This window comes from Phoenix dactylifera, chromosome 12 (genome assembly GCF_009389715.1).
Source record: "Phoenix dactylifera cultivar Barhee BC4 chromosome 12, palm_55x_up_171113_PBpolish2nd_filt_p, whole genome shotgun sequence".
Classification (NCBI taxonomy): Eukaryota; Viridiplantae; Streptophyta; class Magnoliopsida; order Arecales; family Arecaceae; genus Phoenix; species Phoenix dactylifera.
In genome coordinates, this window is record NC_052403.1 from 6527022 (window position 1) to 6547063 (window position 20042).

Here is a 20042-nt window from a genome sequence, read left to right on the forward strand (position 1 = left end):
GCGATTTAACTCGTATCAATAGTTTCCGACCCTTGGATTATAATCCAGTGGTTGATATGGTCTAGGGAGCAGTTCCCCTGCACGTTGCTCCAGGGCTACTCCTGGGTCGTCGTGGGCTGGGCCCGCCGGATCGGGCTCAGAAGGCTTGTGATTATATGTGCTGAAACACTCGGGCCCGGATGAACTTGAAAGAAGTTGCCCGATGTATGGGGAGCGCCCGGATGTGTCCGGATTTCCCTGATATGTGGGGAGTGCCCAGATTTGGTGGAGACTATCAGCCATGTTCTGTTTAAGTACCCTAGGACAGTTCAAGTGTGGAGGAGGGCATCGTTTCCCCTTTCGAGGCCCGGTGTTATGCTAGGAGACTTTCTACGGCTAGTTAGGGATGCTACTCGATCGCCGAGCACTGTCGGATGGGGTATTGCTGCTGTTTATTTAGCTTATCGCTGTTGGCTGGACAGAAATGATAGAGTTTTCGAGAATAGGAGGGCACCCCTAAGGTCTGTGGTAGAACATGCTCTTCGTCAGGCTGTGGAGATCATTAAGGCTGTTGGATCTGATTCATCTGAGTTGGCTAGGGACATCTGGACCCCCTCTTCGCTATTACAGCGGCTAGGTTTGCTCTTGTCTATTGGGAGCCCCCACCCCTTGGGCATCTCAAGGTGAATTTTGATAGGATTCTACCGCCGGGGGCGGGAGCACAGGTGCAGCATTTGTGATCAGAGACCACTGCTCTGGGTTGTTTGTTGCAAGGGATGTCGTTCTTTCGAGGATTCAGTTTTTGGGGCGAAGCTCAGAGCCATATAGGAGGGGCTCTCATATGCGAGACATGTAATTGATACCGGCTGTATCATTCTGGAGGGAGACTCAGTTGTGTTGGTAGAGCGCTTACGGGAGAAGGGGCGGGGGAATGAGCACCTGCTCCTAGGTGATACACGACGCATACTGTGGAAGTGTCGTGTTGTCCAAGTCAAGCACTTTTTTCGGGAGGCGAACCGAGCTGCGAATCGGATCGCCTCATTTGTTGCTCATCATTTTAGAAATTTTCTGTGGACCCAGCAGTCATATGTTCTTTCTGCTCTATGTAGTCTTTTTAATAGTAATGCAGTTGGCTGTGCTCATGCGAGAGTAGTGTGAGCAATCGTTTTGCCAAAAAAAAAAAAAAAAAGAGTTCCTCTTGTTAGCTTTGTTCATATTCAGCTAAACAGCTTTTTTTGCCATCAAGGTAAAGTCTCCTTAATAAGAGGTAATGTTCGAAGTTTAGCACAAAGGAAAAGAACCTGTTAGATATTTACTCAATTTTAATCTCATCCAACTATTGCTTGGTGGGGGGTTAAAATAATTTTACTTGGTTGGGGAAGTAGAAATATTTTTATGAATAAAGTATATATTTGAATTGAAGTTTTTCCTAAACAACATTATTGCTCATGCAGTACATATGTTTATGGGTCACAGTCGGTTGAATTGGATCATATACAAATATGATCGAATGCTGGTCAGGTCAAAAAATTCCAAACCTAAATCTGATTTGTTTATTAAATACGTCAGAATTTAAAATCCACACCTGCTATACTTAATAAATAGATAATCCGATCTAACTCATTTAACCTGCTTAATAAATATATAACATGTTTAACTCATTAATATATATAAAATGTTAATATGCTTAACCTATTAGCTTGATCAGTAAGAAAGTAATTTGTTCAATCCTACCCGATTCAATTATTAAACTGGTTAAATAGGTCAAACAGTTAAAACCTAAACTTGACCGAAATATTGAACAGTTTAAACGGATCAACTCATTATACGACCCAAACCTGTTACCTAAATCCAAATTTATTTATTGCAGATCAAACACAAGGCGAGTCGATGGGTTGGATCATATTTTGCTAGCCCTACATATGTTGTTAATGATTTTGGGGTGCACAGAAAAATATTTTTTTTTCTTTCTAATACAGCATGTATCCATATTAGACATGGTTTGGTTGATATGAGCGGATAGAATATAAGTAGGCAAAATGATGCGATGCAAAAATAACAAATGTGATTCGGTTTTTATCATGCATTTTAACCTTATTATTCAGATGTGTCCGTGGAATCTTAATTCGTTACTACTTGTAGCATCCAATGCCAATTTTTTTTTTTTTTTGGGCACGTATGATGCGTCGCTCATGACTTGCGGAATCTCTTTTTTCATATGTTTCCTTTTTCGGAAAACAAACAAATATGGTCTCTAGAGGGCTGGAAATTGCGTTTTGTGACGAGCACAATCCAGTTATTTCCCTCGATGGACAAGCCACAACGCGCAAAGTCCACTGCGACACCCAGATGCGGGCCGACGGGGTGCGGGTAGGGCTGTTAACGAGCCGAGCCAAGCCCGAGCTTGAGAGAGCTCGGCTCGGCTTGTTTCACAGAAGCTCGGGCTCGGGCTCGGTAACGAGCTCTGTATTAGGCTCGAGCTCGGGCTTGCTTGGCAAAGCAAAGGCTCGGACTTGAGCTCGTAAAGCTCGTTTCAATTACGAGCTCCAGAGCGATTCCGAGCTCGGGTTCGGGCTCGAGCTCGGGCTCGATAACAGGTTATTTTTCTCTATATAGTCAGATTCTTATGAATTATGGTGCTGAAATAAAATTTTTCAGTGAGAGACTAGAGCTCGTTTGGGCTCGGGCTCGAGCTCGGGTGTAAACAAGCCTCATATTGGACTCGGGCTCGGCTCGTTAGTCAAACGAGCCGAGCCCGAGCCGGGCTTTTACCGAGCCGAGCCCGAGCAGCTCGGCTCATTAACGGCCCTAGGTGCGGGTTTGGGTTTGTTTCGGGTCCTAAAATTCATTTTTAATACACCATATCCGCCTACGCAACCGCATCCGCAAACGGGCACACTGAAAGCCAGGAATACCACCACTGCACCCAGGATAGCCCAAGATAACCTCACGTGCAGATCACACGTCACCGGGCCCCCACCTCCCACACCCATAAGACCTTCCTCCGCTCCGCCTCTCCTCCTAAACCCTAACCCCTGGACTCGGGAGAGCTCGAACCTCAAACCCTGATGGCGTCCAATCCCAAGGGATCCTCCTCCTCGTCCTCCTCCTCCGCCTTCGATCAGTTCCTCCTGCAAAGCCTCATGGGTCGCCTCCAGCTCCGCCCTCCGTACCTCGACACCAACTCCTTTCTCTCCCACAGCCTCGACGACTTCCTTCTCCGCGACCAGCTCCATACAGACGACGACGATGATGAAGACGCCGAGGAGGAGGAGGAGGATGGCCAGCTCAATGCCTTCTTCGGCGATGGCGCGAGGCACCGGCGGCTCCTCGCCAAGGAGGAGGCCCGATTGGAGAAGGAAATCATCAAAATTGTCCACTCCGGCGATGCCAAGGAGAAGCTCAAGGCTAATTCTGGCCAGTCGGTGGCCATCGGGGACCACAACATCTGCGTTGGCGCCCACGAGGAGCGGGGGTCCGAGTACCGGGTCTGGGAGTGGCATGGCCATATCATGCTGTTCGACGAGGAGAACGGGTACTCGGCGGAGTACATCTACGGGAATTACTTCGAGCGGCTGCCTGACAAGAAGGGAGGAAGGAAGGATGAGGATGAGGAGGAGGACGAGGAGGGGACGAAGGTCAAGGCTGGAGCAAACTTTGGACTGAGAGATCTGATCGGAGACTCGAAGGATTTCATTGGGAATGGGGCAGGGAGGGTGCTCCACAGGAACTCTCTGAATTCCGGGTCGTCGACGAGGTAATGGGTGATATATGTTATGAAGATGATGGAATTCGGAAAGAACATACTGTCATCCATAGTTTTTATATTCGGATGTTCTTCCGTATCCATGTCCTACTAAACTTGATCCATATCTGGACTGTCTTCTAATAACGATATAATATTATGGATTTGGAGGCTGGTCTCATGGTCATAGTGGTGAATATTTATGATTTGTGGTTGTGTGCTTATTCTTTTGCATTTCTAATTATTTTGCATTCTTGGTCCGTGTGAGCTTTCATTTAAATTTATTGGTCAAATCAAATGAGTTTGTAGGCTTATAGCTGGATGAAACATGTTAAGTTGCTTCTGATTGTACAATGTAAGGTGACGTTTCATACTCTGGCTGTTAGATGATACATTATTCTTCTATTGATTATCTCTTAAAACTATGTTTTCGAATTTTGGAGATACAGCCTTTTTCGAGTTAATCAGCAGACAAAGGTGGAAAACAATGGACAGTTTATGGGTAAGATCTTGTTTTTCCCCCAACTACGGTCACCCCTCATGAATTTTGAGTTAGCCAGTGTTTGCAAGAGAGGCATTCTTAAAACGGATTTTGTAAATGCTATGGAGCTATTGATACCTTCTCTTGTTAAAGATATATGTAATGAAGTTCTCTGAGACATTCTGTCATTCTTGAAAGAGAGTCAACTTTGATTTGCTGCCTTAATGATTCTTGGCCCTGGAGTGGTTGATACGTTTAAAGTTCTAGATTATAGTTGAAGGCTGTCTCTGAAAAATCCATACCTTTACAACTTCTACAAACCAACTAGGCATAGGACATCCCTGCACAAAATCATGCGAATATTCGTGTCTTCATTTGAAAAATTTCTTCCAGTGATTTACATTCTGAAACCCAAGGGCAAGGAAAATAAAATGTTGTAGTTTTATATTTTTTCTCTCATGTTACTAATAGAATCTGGTTTCTAAATTTGTACATGAAATGAGCAAATTAGAGAGCATATTGCTCACTAGGAAAAGATGTTAATGAATATAAAATTATTCTTTGAATGGATATTTGTCGTATATGAAATAGTTAGATGTGTCAGAAGACTGAGGTTGTAATATTTGTTTGTACGCTGCAAGTTTCTTAGAAAAGTAAAGAAACAAGCTGCTAGATTTCGCTACTGGTTAATGCCCTGTTTCGTAAGTTTTGTTTGACAACATGGGGTCTCATAGATTTTGGAAAGTTTTTAGTTTGTATTTTTCTTGACCATGGGATATTTAATGCTTGCCAAAGAAAGCTTCAAATTTTTCAAGATTTTGTTTTTAATTTGTTGTAGATTTATAATCCCTTAAATTTCCAATTGTATCTCTAAATTAGTGGTAGTCAGCTTATTGACAAGTCTTTGAAGCAAAGGCTTTGTAGTCAGCTTGTTGACAAGTCCTTGAAGCAAAGGCTTTGTAGTCAGCTTGTTGACAAGTCCTTGAAGCAAAGTGTTTGATGTGAGAAATTCTAAAATCACCAGAACTGGATTCCAAAATGATTATGAGATACTTATACGTAGAGATGTATTGAGCTTCAGTTTTGGTACTATTGGATTGGCATCTTGGATTGTGTACCGAATTTAAAAATAAAAAAGACTATATATGGCTAATTTCCACAACACAAATATGCCGTTTGGCCTAAACTATTCTACTAACCTTGCCTTTTGATATCTGTACCTGTCTGTCTAGGTGCTCGTGCAACAACAATCGCAATGTCGGGTAAAAAGAACTAGGAACTCACCATGAGAGGTGATAGCTCGACATTTAAGTGCTGCAAAGTGACAATGGTGGTATTGTAGAAAAACAGAGTTGAACAAAAGCTTTAAGGTGAATATTCTTTGAGGAATTAAAGCTAACACCTGCTGGGCATAAACAGATTTACAAGTGAAACAAACTAAAGGAATGTAAACTCAAGCCAATTGGAAGAGGAAATTCATCTGTTCATGTTCTTCAAGAGAAAGAAAACGACCTTACAAAATGGGCTAAAAACAACAACTAAATTAAGCTAGAAATTAGCAACCACTTAGCAACTACTTAGAAACCACCTAGCAACTACTTAGAAACCACTTAGCCACTAAAAAACAATATAACATGTAATCCTGATAACTAGGAAGCTTAAAGACACGTAGCCAACTAATACCCAAAGAATAGGACAACAGATAACTAAAAAATTATTCAACAAACCCTCCTTTAAACTAAACTTTATATCAAAGTTCAGTTTAATAACTTCTCCAACATACAAACACCGAGCAACTTCCTTTGTTTCTGAAATGTTGACAACTTGAGAGGTTTGGTAAAAATATCAGCAATCTGGTCTTCACTTCTGCAGTAGACAAGATCAATGACCCCTTCTTTCACAAGGTCCCTCAAGAAATAATTCCTCACATCTATATATTTGCATCTTCCATGAAAAACTGGATTCTTGGACATCTTAATTGTTGAGCTGTTGTCACAGAAAATAATAAGTGGTCCCTCTTGCTTGAAATGACATTCTTCAAGAATTCTTTGCAACCATATTGCTTGGCAAGCACATGAAGTTGCTGCTACAAATTCAGCTTCAGTTGTTGATAAAGTCACAATCGGTTGCTTTCTTGATGACCATGAAACAGCTGCTGTTCCCATCATAAAAACATAACCAGATGTGCTCTTTCTGTCATCAAGATCCCTTGCAAAATCACTATCTGTGAAGCCAAACATCTCTGACTTTTCTCCATTCTTATAAAATAAACCATACTCAGCTGTACCTTTCAAGTACCTGAGAATTCTTTTTGCTGCCAGGAGATGCATTTCCTTTGGACTCTCCATGTATCTACTGATAAGGCTCACAGCATGCATGATATCTGGCCTTGTAGTAGTTAAATACATCAAGCTTCCCACTATTTGCTTGTACAAAGTGCTGTTGACTTTCTTCCCTTCAGGATTTCTAACAAGCTTCATTCCTGCATCAATTGGTGTGCTGACAGGATTGCAATTCTTCATTCTAAACCTGTCCAAAATGTCTTGAACATACTTTTTCTGCGAAATAAAAATGCCTGCAGCAGATTGATTCACCTCTATTCCAAGATAATAATGCATCAATCCAAGATCTGACATCTCAAATTCAGCCATCATAGACTTTTTAAACTTATCAAACATAACCATATCATTTCCAGTGTAGATTAAATCATCTACATACAAACAGACAATAAGCATCTTCCCACCTTCTGATTTTATGAAAAGTGTATGTTCATAAGGACATTTTTCAAAACCTTCCTTCAGAAAATAAGATTCAATACGACTATACCAAGCTCGTGGGGCTTGTTTTAGTCCATACAATGCCCTTTTTAATTTATACACTTTATGCTCATTTCCAGCCTTAACATAACCAGGGGGTTGATGAATAAATACTTCCTCATCCAAGTCTCCATGCAAGAAGGCTGATTTAACGTCCAGTTGATAGAGTGGCCATGAATTCTGTGCTGCCAAAGCAATTACCAAGCGAATCGTATCATGCCTTGCAACCGGTGCATAAACTTCTTTATAATCGATACCAAATTCTTGCTTGTAACCTTTGGCAACTAGACGAGCTTTGTATTTGTCAATCTCACCATTCTCCTTCAACTTTGTCTTGTAGACCCATTTTACTCCAATAGCCTTCTTCCCTTTTGGAAGTTCAGTTAACTCCCAAGTATTGTTTCTTTCAATAGCTGCAATTTCTTCATCCATTGCCTTCTGCCATTTGGATTCTTTGGTAGCCTCTTCAAAAACTGTAGGATCACAGTCGGAAAATAGAGCAAAATATGTCAGTTCTTCCTCATCAGATTGTTCAATTCCAGGTACTTCATAATCAATCATCCATGCTGGTCTTCTTCTGACACGTTGAGACTGCTGTCCTTCATTTAATTCAGCTTCTGGAGCTTGTGGAGTTGCTGGAGCTACTGGAATGATGCTCTGACTCCCTGGTGTTTGCTGCTCATTCTCCCTAGGTTGCTGCTGTTTTTCCTCTTCAATTTCCCCATCAAAAACAACTTGTATCTTCTGTTCAGCTTTGCCTTCATCCCATTTCCAGAATTTTCCTTCATCAAAAAATCACATCCCGACTGATGATGATTTTCTTGGTGTTTGGATTGAACAGCTTGTATGCTTTGGAATGATTGCTAACACCAAGAAAGATAGACTTTTCTCCCTTATCATCTAACTTCTTCCTCTTCTCATCTGGAATGTGAGCATAAGCAATACAACCAAAAATCTTAAAATAATCCACACCTGGTTTTCTTCCGCTCCATGCTTCCTCAGGTGTCATATTTTGAACAGCAAAAGTTGGACTTCTGTTCAGAATATGAATGCTCTAGTTGACTGCTTCAGGCCAAAAATTCTTGGGAATGTTGCTTTTCTTCAAAAGGCTCCGCACCATATTTAAGATAGTGCGATTCTTCCTCTCACAAACACCATTCTGTTGGGGCGTATAGGCTGCTGTCAATTGCCTCTTGATTCCATGTGTCTCACAGAAATTTGCAAATTCTTGTGAGTTATATTCTCCTCCACAATCAGTACGCAGCACCTGTATTTGACTCCCTGCTTCCTTCTCAACAATTACTTTAAAGCTTTTAAAAGCCATTAAAGCTTCAGACTTTTGTTGTAAGAAGTACACCCATGTTTTTCTACTAAAATCATCAATGAAAGTAATGAAATAGCGTTTACCTCCATTGGAAACTGGATTAATTGGTCCACAAATATCAGAGTGTACAATCTCCAATAGCCTCCTTGCTCTGGTTGAACTCCCCTTTGGAAATGGATCACGGTGTTGCTTGCTAATAACACATTCTTCACAAACAATTGAGGGACTTTCAAAATTAGGCAGACCAGTCACCATGTTCTTTTGTTGAAGTTGCTTGAGACCACCAAAGTTTAGATGACCATAGCGAGAATGCCACAGCCAAGCCATGTCTTTGCTGAGAAACATGACTGACTAGCACAATTTAGATGCAGAGGAAACATTCTGTTAGCTGTCATTTTAACTTGAGCAATTAAGCCCAATTTGGAATCTTGAATCCGGCACACTCCATCTTTGATGATAATCTCATAACCCTTCTCTTGCAATTGACCAATGCTTAGCAGATTGGTCTTCAATTCTGGAACATAAAGGACATTAGAAATTTTTTGAGAGGCATTACCCTTCATTTGAATGATCACCTGTCCTTTTCCCATGACCGAGACTTTAGAATTGTCTCCGAACTTCACATTATCTCTGAAAGAATCATCCAATGTGGAGAAAGCTGCCTTGTCTCCACACATATGATTGCTGCAACCAGTGTCTAAATACCACAGGTTCTTATTTGACCCTTCTCCAGCATGACATACCATCAGCAAGAATATTTCCTCCTCAGTTTCTGCAAAATTTAATTTTTCTCCTTCATTGTTAGGCAAATTAGCTCGACATTCAGATTGGTAATGCCCATACTTGTGGCACCGAAAGCACTCAACTTTGGACAAATTAGCTCGACATTCAGATTGGTAATGCCCATACTTGTGGCACCGAAAGCACTCAACTTTGGACTTGTCTGCTGACTTTGGTCTATAGGAAATCTGAAATCTGCCACGCCCCCTTCCTCTTCCTTCAAAAAACTGAGTTTGCTGATTTCTTCCTCTACCTCTGCCTCTTCCTCTGTTTGATCTATTTGAAAATGAAGAAGAGGTGCCGATTGTGGCCTTTAAAGCTTGCTCATTCTGCTCTTGTCGATTCAGCTTCCTTTCATGTACCAGCAAGGAACTTTCAAGTTCTTCAAGTGATATTTCATCAAGATCATTTGCCTCCTCAATAGCACAGACAACAAAATTATATTTTGGTGTCATTGAACGCAGTATCTTCTCAACAACAGTAACATCTTGTGTCTTATCACCATGGGTCCTCAATTTGTTGACAATTGCCATTGTCCTAGAGAAATAGTCAGTAACAGTCTCACCCTCTTTCATTCGAAGTATTTCAAACTCCGAACGAAGTGCTTGAAGCTGCTGCCTCTTTGTTTTTGTGGTTCCCTGGTACTTTTTCTTCATTGAATCCCAAATTTGCTTGGAGGTATCTTTGCAAAGAATAGTCTCCAAGATTGTCCGATCAATTGCCTGAAAAAGATAATTTTTTGCTTTGAGATCCTTCAATTTTAAAGCCTCCAACTCTGCCTTCTGAGCTTCTGACATCCTAGCAGTTGGTTCTGCTACTCCAGACTCAACCACATCCCAATACTTTTTGGACCTCAAGAAATTCTCCATCAGCATGCTCCAATGATTATAGTGACCATCAAAGCGAGGAATTGCTGGCTGCACAAAGGTTTCAGACGCCATTAGCTGCTGCGTTTGGTCCCCTCAATGAACCTGCTCTGATACCAAATGTAGAAAAACAGAGTTGAACAAAAGCTTTAAGGTGAATATTCTTTGAGGAATTAAAGCTAACACCTGCTGGGCATAAACAGATTTACAAGTGAAACAAACTAAAGGAATGTAAACTCAAGCCAATTGGAAGAGGAAATTCATCTGTTCATGTTCTTCAAGAGAAAGAAAACGACCTTACAAAATGGGCTAAAAACAACAACTAAATTAAGCTAGAAATTAGCAACCACTTAGCAACTACTTAGAAACCACCTAGCAACTACTTAGAAACCACTTAGCCACTAAAAAACAATATAACATGTAATCCTGATAACTAGGAAGCTTAAAGACACGTAGCCAACTAATACCCAAAGAATAGGACAACAGATAACTAAAAAATTATTCAACAGGTATTAGGTTGATCTGCTTAGTTTCTGTTTCCCCTAGATTGATCGATGAATAAGGACGTGAAACTAAACAAGTTACTAGCTCTATCTTTTCGATGTCTTCTGCATTGAGACTAAGTATTTTTGATGTGTTTTGGGATTTAGATTAATTCTGGACTAGGATATGACAAAAATCAACCCTCTCCAAAATGCTAGTCAATCAGTTATGACAAGGTTTCCATCTTCATAATTTGCGGAAGATGATCAAATGCTCGCATAATAAATTCAAAGGATGGCCACCCATAATGAGCTTGGTGCTAGGACTTTACAGGCTGTCGACATAGTTGTACAGAATCTGGATTCTAGAAGTATCATGAGACAATTAACATTACTTTATGGCTAAGCCATTTTTATGAAGCAAACTAAACTATTTGCTTATTTAGGGACAAGATATCATGTGAAGAAGCTCTAGCCCTCTAACAAATCTCGTGCTAGGAGTAGCTTGGTGGGACATAGTCTTGCACATGCCTATGTTTGGATGTTTGTAATTTATATATAAAAAAAGAAATTAGTGAGCATCACAGCAAGACAAATGTTCTATGTTTTTATTTTACTTTCATGATTGGCAAGGATAGTTTTGTTATTTAGAATGTAGCATGTAATTTAGGGTCTTATTTTTGCATCTCTTCACATTGTAAATGAAAATTTCTTGGTTAGTTACATTAAACATCTGAGCGTATATGTTTGGACAGATTGTTTATGTCGGCCGTGATAATAAAGGCTATATATAATTTCAAATTGATGAGTATCTTATATAGATTCTGACTGATACCTTGGCTAAGATGAAAATCATGGTGCCATATGTCCACTACCACTACATTGTGACTTGATCCTTTCCCACAAGTATTCTTCCACTGCCTCTCCTTTCCATTGTCTCAAAGGATGAGGAAAGAGCTACAAGAAAGCAGGCAATGTACGAAACACACATTTTGTCCTGCAATCATTTATCTTGATTTCTATTGTGTGATATTGGACCTTCATTTAAAATTGTTATCATTTCTTGAAAATTCAAGGTTATTTTGTTTTCTGCATGCACTCTTTTATATTTGATGAGTAAATATATTTAAGAAAATGACATATCTTACCATTTTTAATAATGTTAACTAGCGTGTTCCGGTCTTTTTGTGGAGTCTAATAAAGTTGTTGTCCATGAAAATGCTAATTCTCAGGTATAGCATCTTCGTAGCTATGAAAAAATATAGGAGATGTGCATGGTGTCCCTGTTTTATCTATTTAATTTTGATTTTATTATTAGAAGGAAGGGGGAACCAAGGAGCTTTTGCTAGCAATATCCATAAAAGGATGTCAAACGCTATATTTGAAGCATGCCTGATACGATCTTTTCTATCTTTTGTTATGTTGAACCTTGGCGTAATCACATCTTTCCTATTTCAATTGCCCTGTTTAAGTAATTATTCTACTATTCTGCTTAAGTCATTATTGTACTATTCTGCTTGTGTTCATACTCTTATTCCAGACCGGTCATTATGAGATTTTTATTAAGTGACAAGGAATCGTATATCAAAGTGCTTTCTTTCAAAGGAAACTTACCTTTTTGTTATAGTGCAAAATATGCTACCAAGTCATTTTAACTAAGATTGGGTAATTTACGACCTGCAGTCACATTCTTCTCTTTAAGCTTTAGATTTATGATTCAAAACGCCTCCTCCTTTAGGGCCTTGGGCAGTACATGAAGTGTTTAGAATGAGAATAGTCCGCTTTTGATTTGAGATACTTAGGTCATTGCCTTCTAGTAGGTTGATTTGGATTCTTTTTGTGGAATATGATATGTGGATCTTTTGCCTGCAGCGTTTGTATTACGTAAACTTATGAGTTATTGTGTTATTCTTTTCTGAGTGGTAAAATTATATCTTTGCAATAGATAGGTGAATGATTCCTATCACCTTTTTTCTTTTCTAGATCGCATTTTTATATCCTTCATGCTTAATTTGAACAGTACTTCAGTTTATAAATTTTCAAGCAATTTATTCTTCCTCCGAGCCATAATCATCCACCTGCTGTCATTAGTGAATTGCTAGAATCATGATATTTTTGACCGGGAGTCTGTTTCATCCTTGTTATCTTGATTATACATTTGTAATCCACTGTCTTATTTTGCATGATTTTAATATTCAATCTTCTCATCTTTCATTCTTTATTTGTTCCACAATATGATCATCCACTTATCCTGCTCTAGTATGGGAGTTGATAGAGGCATGATATTTCGATACCATACCTTTAATTGTTTGCAAATTGTTATCCCTGTTATGAGAAAACCTTAGGGAAGACGCATAAAGTAGCTCCTTCTATCAATTTTATACCTTGGAAGCTGTTCTGTCATGACATGTTTGTCTCGTGTTCCATATGCTTCATTGTAAATATTGATCACCCTTGCTGGCAAGCTGATTGTTCTCGGTTTTAATCTGGGTAAGACCTTTCATTCGCCGAAACTCTTGACCTACTAGGAGAAGGTACTGGGAGAAGCTCTGATCTCTAGGCAAGATTTTCGGGAAATTTCTGTAGCTTTTCTGGAAACCTGAGACCATCTGACTTCTGTTGGATGATGACAATGATGATATGTTGGTTTTATTGGTGATCTGTGAAACAATTTGTAAAAATCTCTTAACTTGGGATAGCCAAAGAGTTTAGAGGTCTTAAATATACAAAATATTTCCTAATGAATTTAGCAGGTAGGGAAGTTCGAAGATGTTTTAACTCATGTGCATACGGTGTCAGGTCTTCTTATAAAACGCACCTTTCATTTTTTCCCCCTTTTGGTAGAAGACTTCCCTAAGGAGAGTGTCATTTTCTTTATACTCTTCTATCGATCCTTGGTCTTGTATCTTTGCTCCTTCCTCTAGCAATATCAGCTGGCGGCACAAAACTTTTATGCAGAAGGATACTTTGGAGGGCGTTGCGGAGTTGCTCTATGGTAAAGTTATTTTTCTTCTGCACGTCGAGCTGGTCTTTGGATAATGGAAGGTTCTCTCTTATTCTCCTGCTGATCATCAAGCATATTTGGTTCTTCTCAGCGATTTTAGATTGGTGGAATGTTTTACCTGTTGCAAAGGCTCTTCTTATGTGGTTGTGGGACTTTCTCCTTTTCGTTGTTGGTGTATGCTTTTCTTTGTTTCTTGCGTGGGTTCTAGGCTTATAGCTTGTTGCCTTACTGTTTTTGTGGTTGCAGTTGCTGCCCTCCTTCAACTAATGCCTTAGTTCTCCTTCAACATTGTTTTATTAGTTTACAGACTGCTTCTTATGCTGCTCTCACTTTTATTATTTCTTTATGTCGTAATACTGCAATTATCTCTTTAACTAGAAAGAAAAGATAAGGGGGCTAAATGTTTTCATTGTGGTTTGCTGTCTATGAGAATGGGAGAAATGGTCTATTCAAACAGAAGACTTGGTTATTTTTAGAGTTGACGACTCTTTCTTGCTTCATGGGACAAACACATTTAATTTCTCCTTTTTATCTCTATGGGGGGGCTGCCATTTAGAATATTATCCTTGCTCAATCCCTCTGCAACCGGCACTTTACATGTTGCTAATTTTTTTCCAGAGGATTAGATTAATCAGCAGTGCATGGATTCATGCACAATTTCTGATGTAGGAGAAAATTGCGAACGTAAGGAATGGAAGTTTATGCATGCGGTGTTTCTAAGATACTGCAATACCAAATCTATTATCTTTTTCTTTAAATGACAGTAGTAATATTGTCTAAAAATAATGTGATCCCAATAAAAGGCCAAATCAAAAGAAAATTGCATGCAATGATAATTCTATTTTCTAGCCGTAGTAATGCAATTCTGGAAATGTTTAGTGGGTCTCGCACGTAACTAATGACTTGATGCAAAGATTAGAGACGAAGTAAACAAAGTTTTTTTTGACTTATTTCTTATGAAATGGTGATCACATATCATTATTCTAACCCGTGAAAGGAGGTCTTCGTTCCCTTGTAACCCTATTTGTCACGGTGCACTCGGGATTAAATTTGCACTTCGATTTTGAACGTTTTCTCGTAGGGTTGAAGCTCTAATACAGACTCGTATTATTTTATTATTTTAATTACGAGGGGCCGAATGCGCGAAATCCTGTCGAGCCATTTCTGTAATTAAAGCGAACCTCGGGGGCTTCTTATAAACTACTGTTCACCGATTCGCTCGATAGAACCTCATCGGATATCGGCCGTTCGACTGATCCAACGGTTTACAGGAGGGCCAGCTCAACAATCCGCACCAAACGCAAATGTCCAATGATTATGCTTCTCTTCTCTCTATATAAACCCTTCATCGCGCTGATCCTCTGTCGCCGATTCATTTTTTGGTGCCTTGCCTTTCGCTCTCTCGTATCCCTCAGCCCTCTTTCGATATCCGATGGCGCCCAGGGCGGAGAAGAAGCCCGCGGAGAAGAAGCCGGCCTCCGATAAGCCGGCGGAGGAGAAGGAGAAGAAGGCGCCCGCGGAGAAGGCGCCCGCCGAGAAGAAGCCCAAGGCGGAGAAGCGTCTCCCGACGAAGGAGGGCGGAGCCGGCGACAAGAAGAAGAAGAAGAAGGCGAAGAAGGGGAGCGAGACCTACAAGATCTACATCTTTAAGGTGTTGAAGCAGGTCCACCCGGACATCGGGATCTCGAGCAAGGCCATGGGCATCATGAACTCCTTCATCAACGACATCTTCGAGAAGCTCGCCCAGGAGGCTTCCAAGCTCGCCCGATACAACAAAAAGCCGACCATCACCTCCCGGGAGATCCAGACCTCCGTCCGCCTCGTCCTCCCCGGCGAGCTCGCCAAGCACGCCGTCTCCGAGGGCACTAAGGCCGTCACCAAGTTCACCAGCTCTTAAATTTGTGTTCTAGGGTTAGGGTTTTCGTTTGGTAGTTTCTAGGGTTTGTTCTTGACTATCTTTTTCTAAGTTCTCTATTGTGGGTTTGATGGGCGGTGGTGGAGAGATGGATGTAGGTGGTGCTGTAAATGCTTTAAAAAAAAAGGGCTTTTCGTGTTGATTTCATGGTTCTCGCTCTTCCTATTCTTACTTTCGTTTTGCCGCCTCTTCCTCCGAGAAATTTCTCTCGCGCGAGCGGATTGCATTTTTCCCTCTTTTCAGATGAATATTTGAGACAGCAATTTCAATTTGAGGGGAAATATCGAATCCGTTTATGTTTGGTAGTAATCTTTCCTAAATTTGGGAATAGACCATAATCTCGAAAGAGGGCAACTGATGGTTATTGCTCATACATCTGTGATCCGATATATCAGCATCCCTTCTAAATTAAGACTATTGGTGGTTTTAACTTTTTTGAGTGGATGGCTTTGTTTCTATTAAGACTTGGGGGAGGGTCTTATCTCGTTGCTTGTTTGAATTGTCCGGTGATGTTTGCATCGTATTAACTATCGCCAAATAAAAGCTTTCGTAAACTGGTTGAATGGAAACGGTTTCATGATTTGGTGATCAAATGGACGTGTAAAAGAAAGATAGAGACAGGTAGTATTTCAATACCTCCTCGTCGTCGTACCTTCTGTGCTATGGTAGTCGGAGCCATGGCGAAGAACAAGAATGAGAATTTAACAAATAAAAGAGATGGTTAACTGTTGCAAAATGGAAATTCCTTTGCAGCTCAGTTTCTGTCACGAAACCATAACGCAAGCAATAGCCAGCTCAAAAGGCCTTGCTTCATCACGAGGACATGTTTTGTTGATACCTCAGAAGCTCCAGAAATTCTATTTCATTGGCATCCAGGCAACAAAAAGCCGAGAAAATGGGGCAACAAAAATTAGAAAAAACTCTGTAATTGAGTGGATTCGTTATGTGGAGCACGAGAGAGACAGCCACCCCATACTCGGGGACATTCAAAAGTTGGTGTCGGGTTACCATCCGCTCCAGATTGCTTATATGTTTCAGGAGGTAAACAGAACTGCAGACTAAATTGCCTCTTTTGTTTCGAAAGAGATTTTATGGATTGAGATTGATGTTGTCTCCCTACTTTTATGTCATCTTATTTCTAGCACTCATGCTATATTGACATGAGCTACTGTTGTACCAAAAAAAATAAAAAAACTTCATATTAAAGTTTTCAATTTTTTTTTTTAGGTATAAGATTGCCATGTGAAAGAAAAATCAATATAGAATATTAAAAAGTTCGATGTCCAAAAATTTAAATACTATATATATATATATATATAAGTTTTTATATAACATAAGATAATTTTTTTATTAAGAGTATAACATATGTTTTATATAATTTTAAATATTTTTTTTAAAAAAGATGTTCATGCAAGCCTTCTCAATGGAGTTCATCGCTGAGGAGTTGAACCTTCGATGGAATTTGGATCATGATTTTTTTTTTTTTTTTGCTTAGGAAAAAGGGAAGGGGAGGAAGAGATAAGCCCACCCTCGCGTAGCAGCCCCACTGGGCCCCCATCCTGCCAGAAGAATGTTTGATGCGGACAGAAATGACCGTGTGTTGGGCATAGAGGTGTGCATTGGGTCGGGCCGCCCATGGCCAGGCACACGGCTCATAAAAAGGGGTCGGGCTGGGTTAAGGATTTCTGGCCCGCGGGCCGAGCCCGACACGACCCATAAGGGCCTGGGCTAGCACAATTCGTGGGCCAAGCACGGCATGGCCCGTTACAATTTTTTCCCTAAAATACCCCTCAAATTAGCTGTTTTATGGCTGTTGAGAGGGGCAAAATGGGTAAAAAGCCACAAAACAGACCGGCACGGCCCGTCTCGTGCCTGGCACGGCTCGCCACCCCACGGGCCTAGGGCCGTGCTAGGCACGGCCCGTTTGGTCTGTGGTCCGGTGGGCCTGGGTCGGGCCAGGCCCGGCACGGCCCGATGCCCATCTCTAGTTGGGCACGCCAGCCGGTTTTACTCATATCCTCCCCATCCATGGGCCCGGCTCATTATCCCATTGGGCTCCCATACGTTTATCCTCCGTGTGAGTACGTCAGACCTAGCATCATCGAGGCTATCAGCAGGTCAATAAGCTCTTTTAGACTACGTGTCCAAGCAGAAAACATTTGGTCTCCACAATTTAACCGATGCTTATGCATTTCGAACTCGAAACCACTTGGTTAAAAGTAAAGTTCAGCTCTACTAAGCTACCACCTCAGTGCCATTTGGATCATGACCTTCAGTTGACTCCTATGTCCCATGTGTAGATAAGTAAATTAAATTTTATAAACAAAAATCCTCGGATAAGGCCAGTGTAATTGTACACTCATTAATTTGAAAGTGGTTGGTTGAAAAACGTGCCCATACTTTCAAATGCAAGTGCAGGCGTAAATATCCGCAGATGACGGGCAAATCTATGGTAGATGGCCATTCCTTTATTTTTTTTTTTCCGTCCGCTGCTCACGGTATGCTGGTCCGAGCACATCCAATTACTAGTAAAAGGATTACACAAAAGAAATAGAGGTTTGTATACATGATACAACGGACATGAGAAATTTAGTGAAGGAATTACGAATTTTTCTTCACAAAGGCCTTGATAATAAATAAAGAACACTTAATGGAACAGAAGATTCTAAACCATCAAAGCAGAGATAAGAATACCTCACTAGACCTTGAAGATAAGCGTAAGAAACAAGAGGATAAAAATTCATACTTTATTCTGCTTAAGATACCAGAAAAGGTAACATGGATATTGAATAATTAGATAACAACTTGTTGCTTAAGCAAGGCACCTTGACTCTTTAAAAGCAGCTAATCAAATCATTCTTCGTTTTTATTTATCAAGTATATTAGCTGCATAAGACAGTAACACTTTAAGGAATTACAGGCAAAGGCATTTCTAGTTGTGATGTGAAAATGGGCCTTTTGCGAAGCAAAAGCAGAAGCAATCCTAAAGGATTATAGCAATTTAACAACCTCCAATGCTCCCCTCCTAACGGAGTCAACCAACATTCTTGTAATAAAAATGCTCGACCAATTCCACCCTCATAACTTTCCACATTAAGCCTATAACAATTCAGGATCTCATCCAAAATAACTAATCGGAAGGTATTATTTGAATTTCTTAATCCTGTATAAATACTCAAAATCTATCCAGCGAATAACAGATGTGGAACAAATACACGCCCGTACGGTCTTCACAAAGCCACTCTCTTTTAAAAACAGCTTTTCAAAATTAAAATTGATTTCATAAATTAGCCAACAAAAACAAGTCACAACATGGATCCCAAGTACAGACTTCAACCAAAAAAAAAATGAAAATAAAAATAAAAGAAAACTTAGCTTCCACACAGGATACCATATTTGATGTTTCGTGAAAGGAAAAGCAATCGATAGAGATCCTTTTCCCAGTCATCTCCCCTCCTTGCACCCTCCCCCTACATCAAACAAAGAAATACTTGTAGAACTGAGAGTACATGGGAATAGTAACAGGGTGTCATCAGCTCCGAAGCTTTCTTGGGACTTCCCGCCATTGGAGAGCGACTTGCTTTCTTTTCCATCTTCTTCAGGAGAAGAACCAAGTTAAAGTTGAGGAGCACCCCTCCATGGGCGATGGTCATCCCGAGAATTGGCTTTCCCAGCTCCACACCAATTCCTCATGACCAGCTACATGTGCCTTGCAGTGATCCGAGCTCTTCATCAGTTATTTGCTGGATAGATTTTGAATATTTATACAGAATCAAGAAGCTTAAATAATACCTTTCGGTTAGCTATTTTGGATAAAATCTTGGATTGTTACAAAGCCGCTTTACCAAAAATAAAACATCAGGGGACTCTAGATATACCACCATCTAAGAAGGAATTCGTAAATGCTGGAAGCAACAGCCCTTCTTGAGGTAGCGGCCAATCCAGCCGACCAGGAAACGGAGGCTAGTCTTTACAACATGAAGCATAAGCAAAGGCACCTTGGTTCCTTTTAATGCAGACCATATATTACTTGTTCCCTGCTTGCATAAAATGGTAAAACTTCACAGGATTAGGAGGGGAAAGCTTTGTAATTTGTGACGTGAAAAGTGATGCCACAAAAAGAATCTATGCTATTCATCCACATCCTAGGCATATTGAATGGTTCGCAGAAGATTTTTATAACACCAAGTCAATATTTGAAGACTTTCTGATAGTTGAAAATTCTGGATAGAAGGAAAGAAGGCATTTTCGAACATGCAAGTCGTCGCTGAAAACTCATGGCATGATGGCAATCATTTTTGTGGGTTATTATAATGAATAACATTTGTCGCCAGCATCCACTACCTTTTCCTAGCAAGCAGGTTAAAGAAAAAAAATCGGATCAGAGTTCAACAAGCAACCAATATGGCAACAGAAATTCCAAAGATCGCAAGCAAGACAACATCATTGTACAATAACAACTAGCCCATAAAGTGAAGCAGAAGACTACTTATATGACAAAGAAGCCATAAAACATCTTTCTTTTCAAAAACCAATTATCTCCTGTACTATGAACTACCAACGTTAGGAGACAACATCGTAAACAAATAACATTATCCATCAAACAAGAGAAATATAACAAAATCAGAAAGCTTGAATTAACCTGCATGC

The 20042-nt window shown here is 40.3% G+C and overlaps 2 protein-coding genes across 2 annotated transcripts; both read left to right on the plus strand.

Annotated features, from left to right (window-relative positions):
* The first annotated feature begins 2941 nt into the window (after positions 1-2941).
* Positions 2942-3948, plus strand: LOC103696571. The gene has a single exon (XM_008778246.4). The coding sequence runs from the start codon at positions 3048-3050 to the stop codon at positions 3738-3740; it is 693 nt and encodes a 230-aa protein (XP_008776468.1). The 5' UTR covers positions 2942-3047; the 3' UTR covers positions 3741-3948.
* A 10876-nt stretch (positions 3949-14824) lies between these two features.
* Positions 14825-15539, plus strand: LOC103696582 (histone H2B.11-like). Its single transcript, XM_008778257.3, has one exon. The coding sequence runs from the start codon at positions 14910-14912 to the stop codon at positions 15372-15374; it is 465 nt and encodes a 154-aa protein (XP_008776479.2). The 5' UTR covers positions 14825-14909; the 3' UTR covers positions 15375-15539.
* The last annotated feature ends 4503 nt before the right edge of the window (positions 15540-20042 follow it).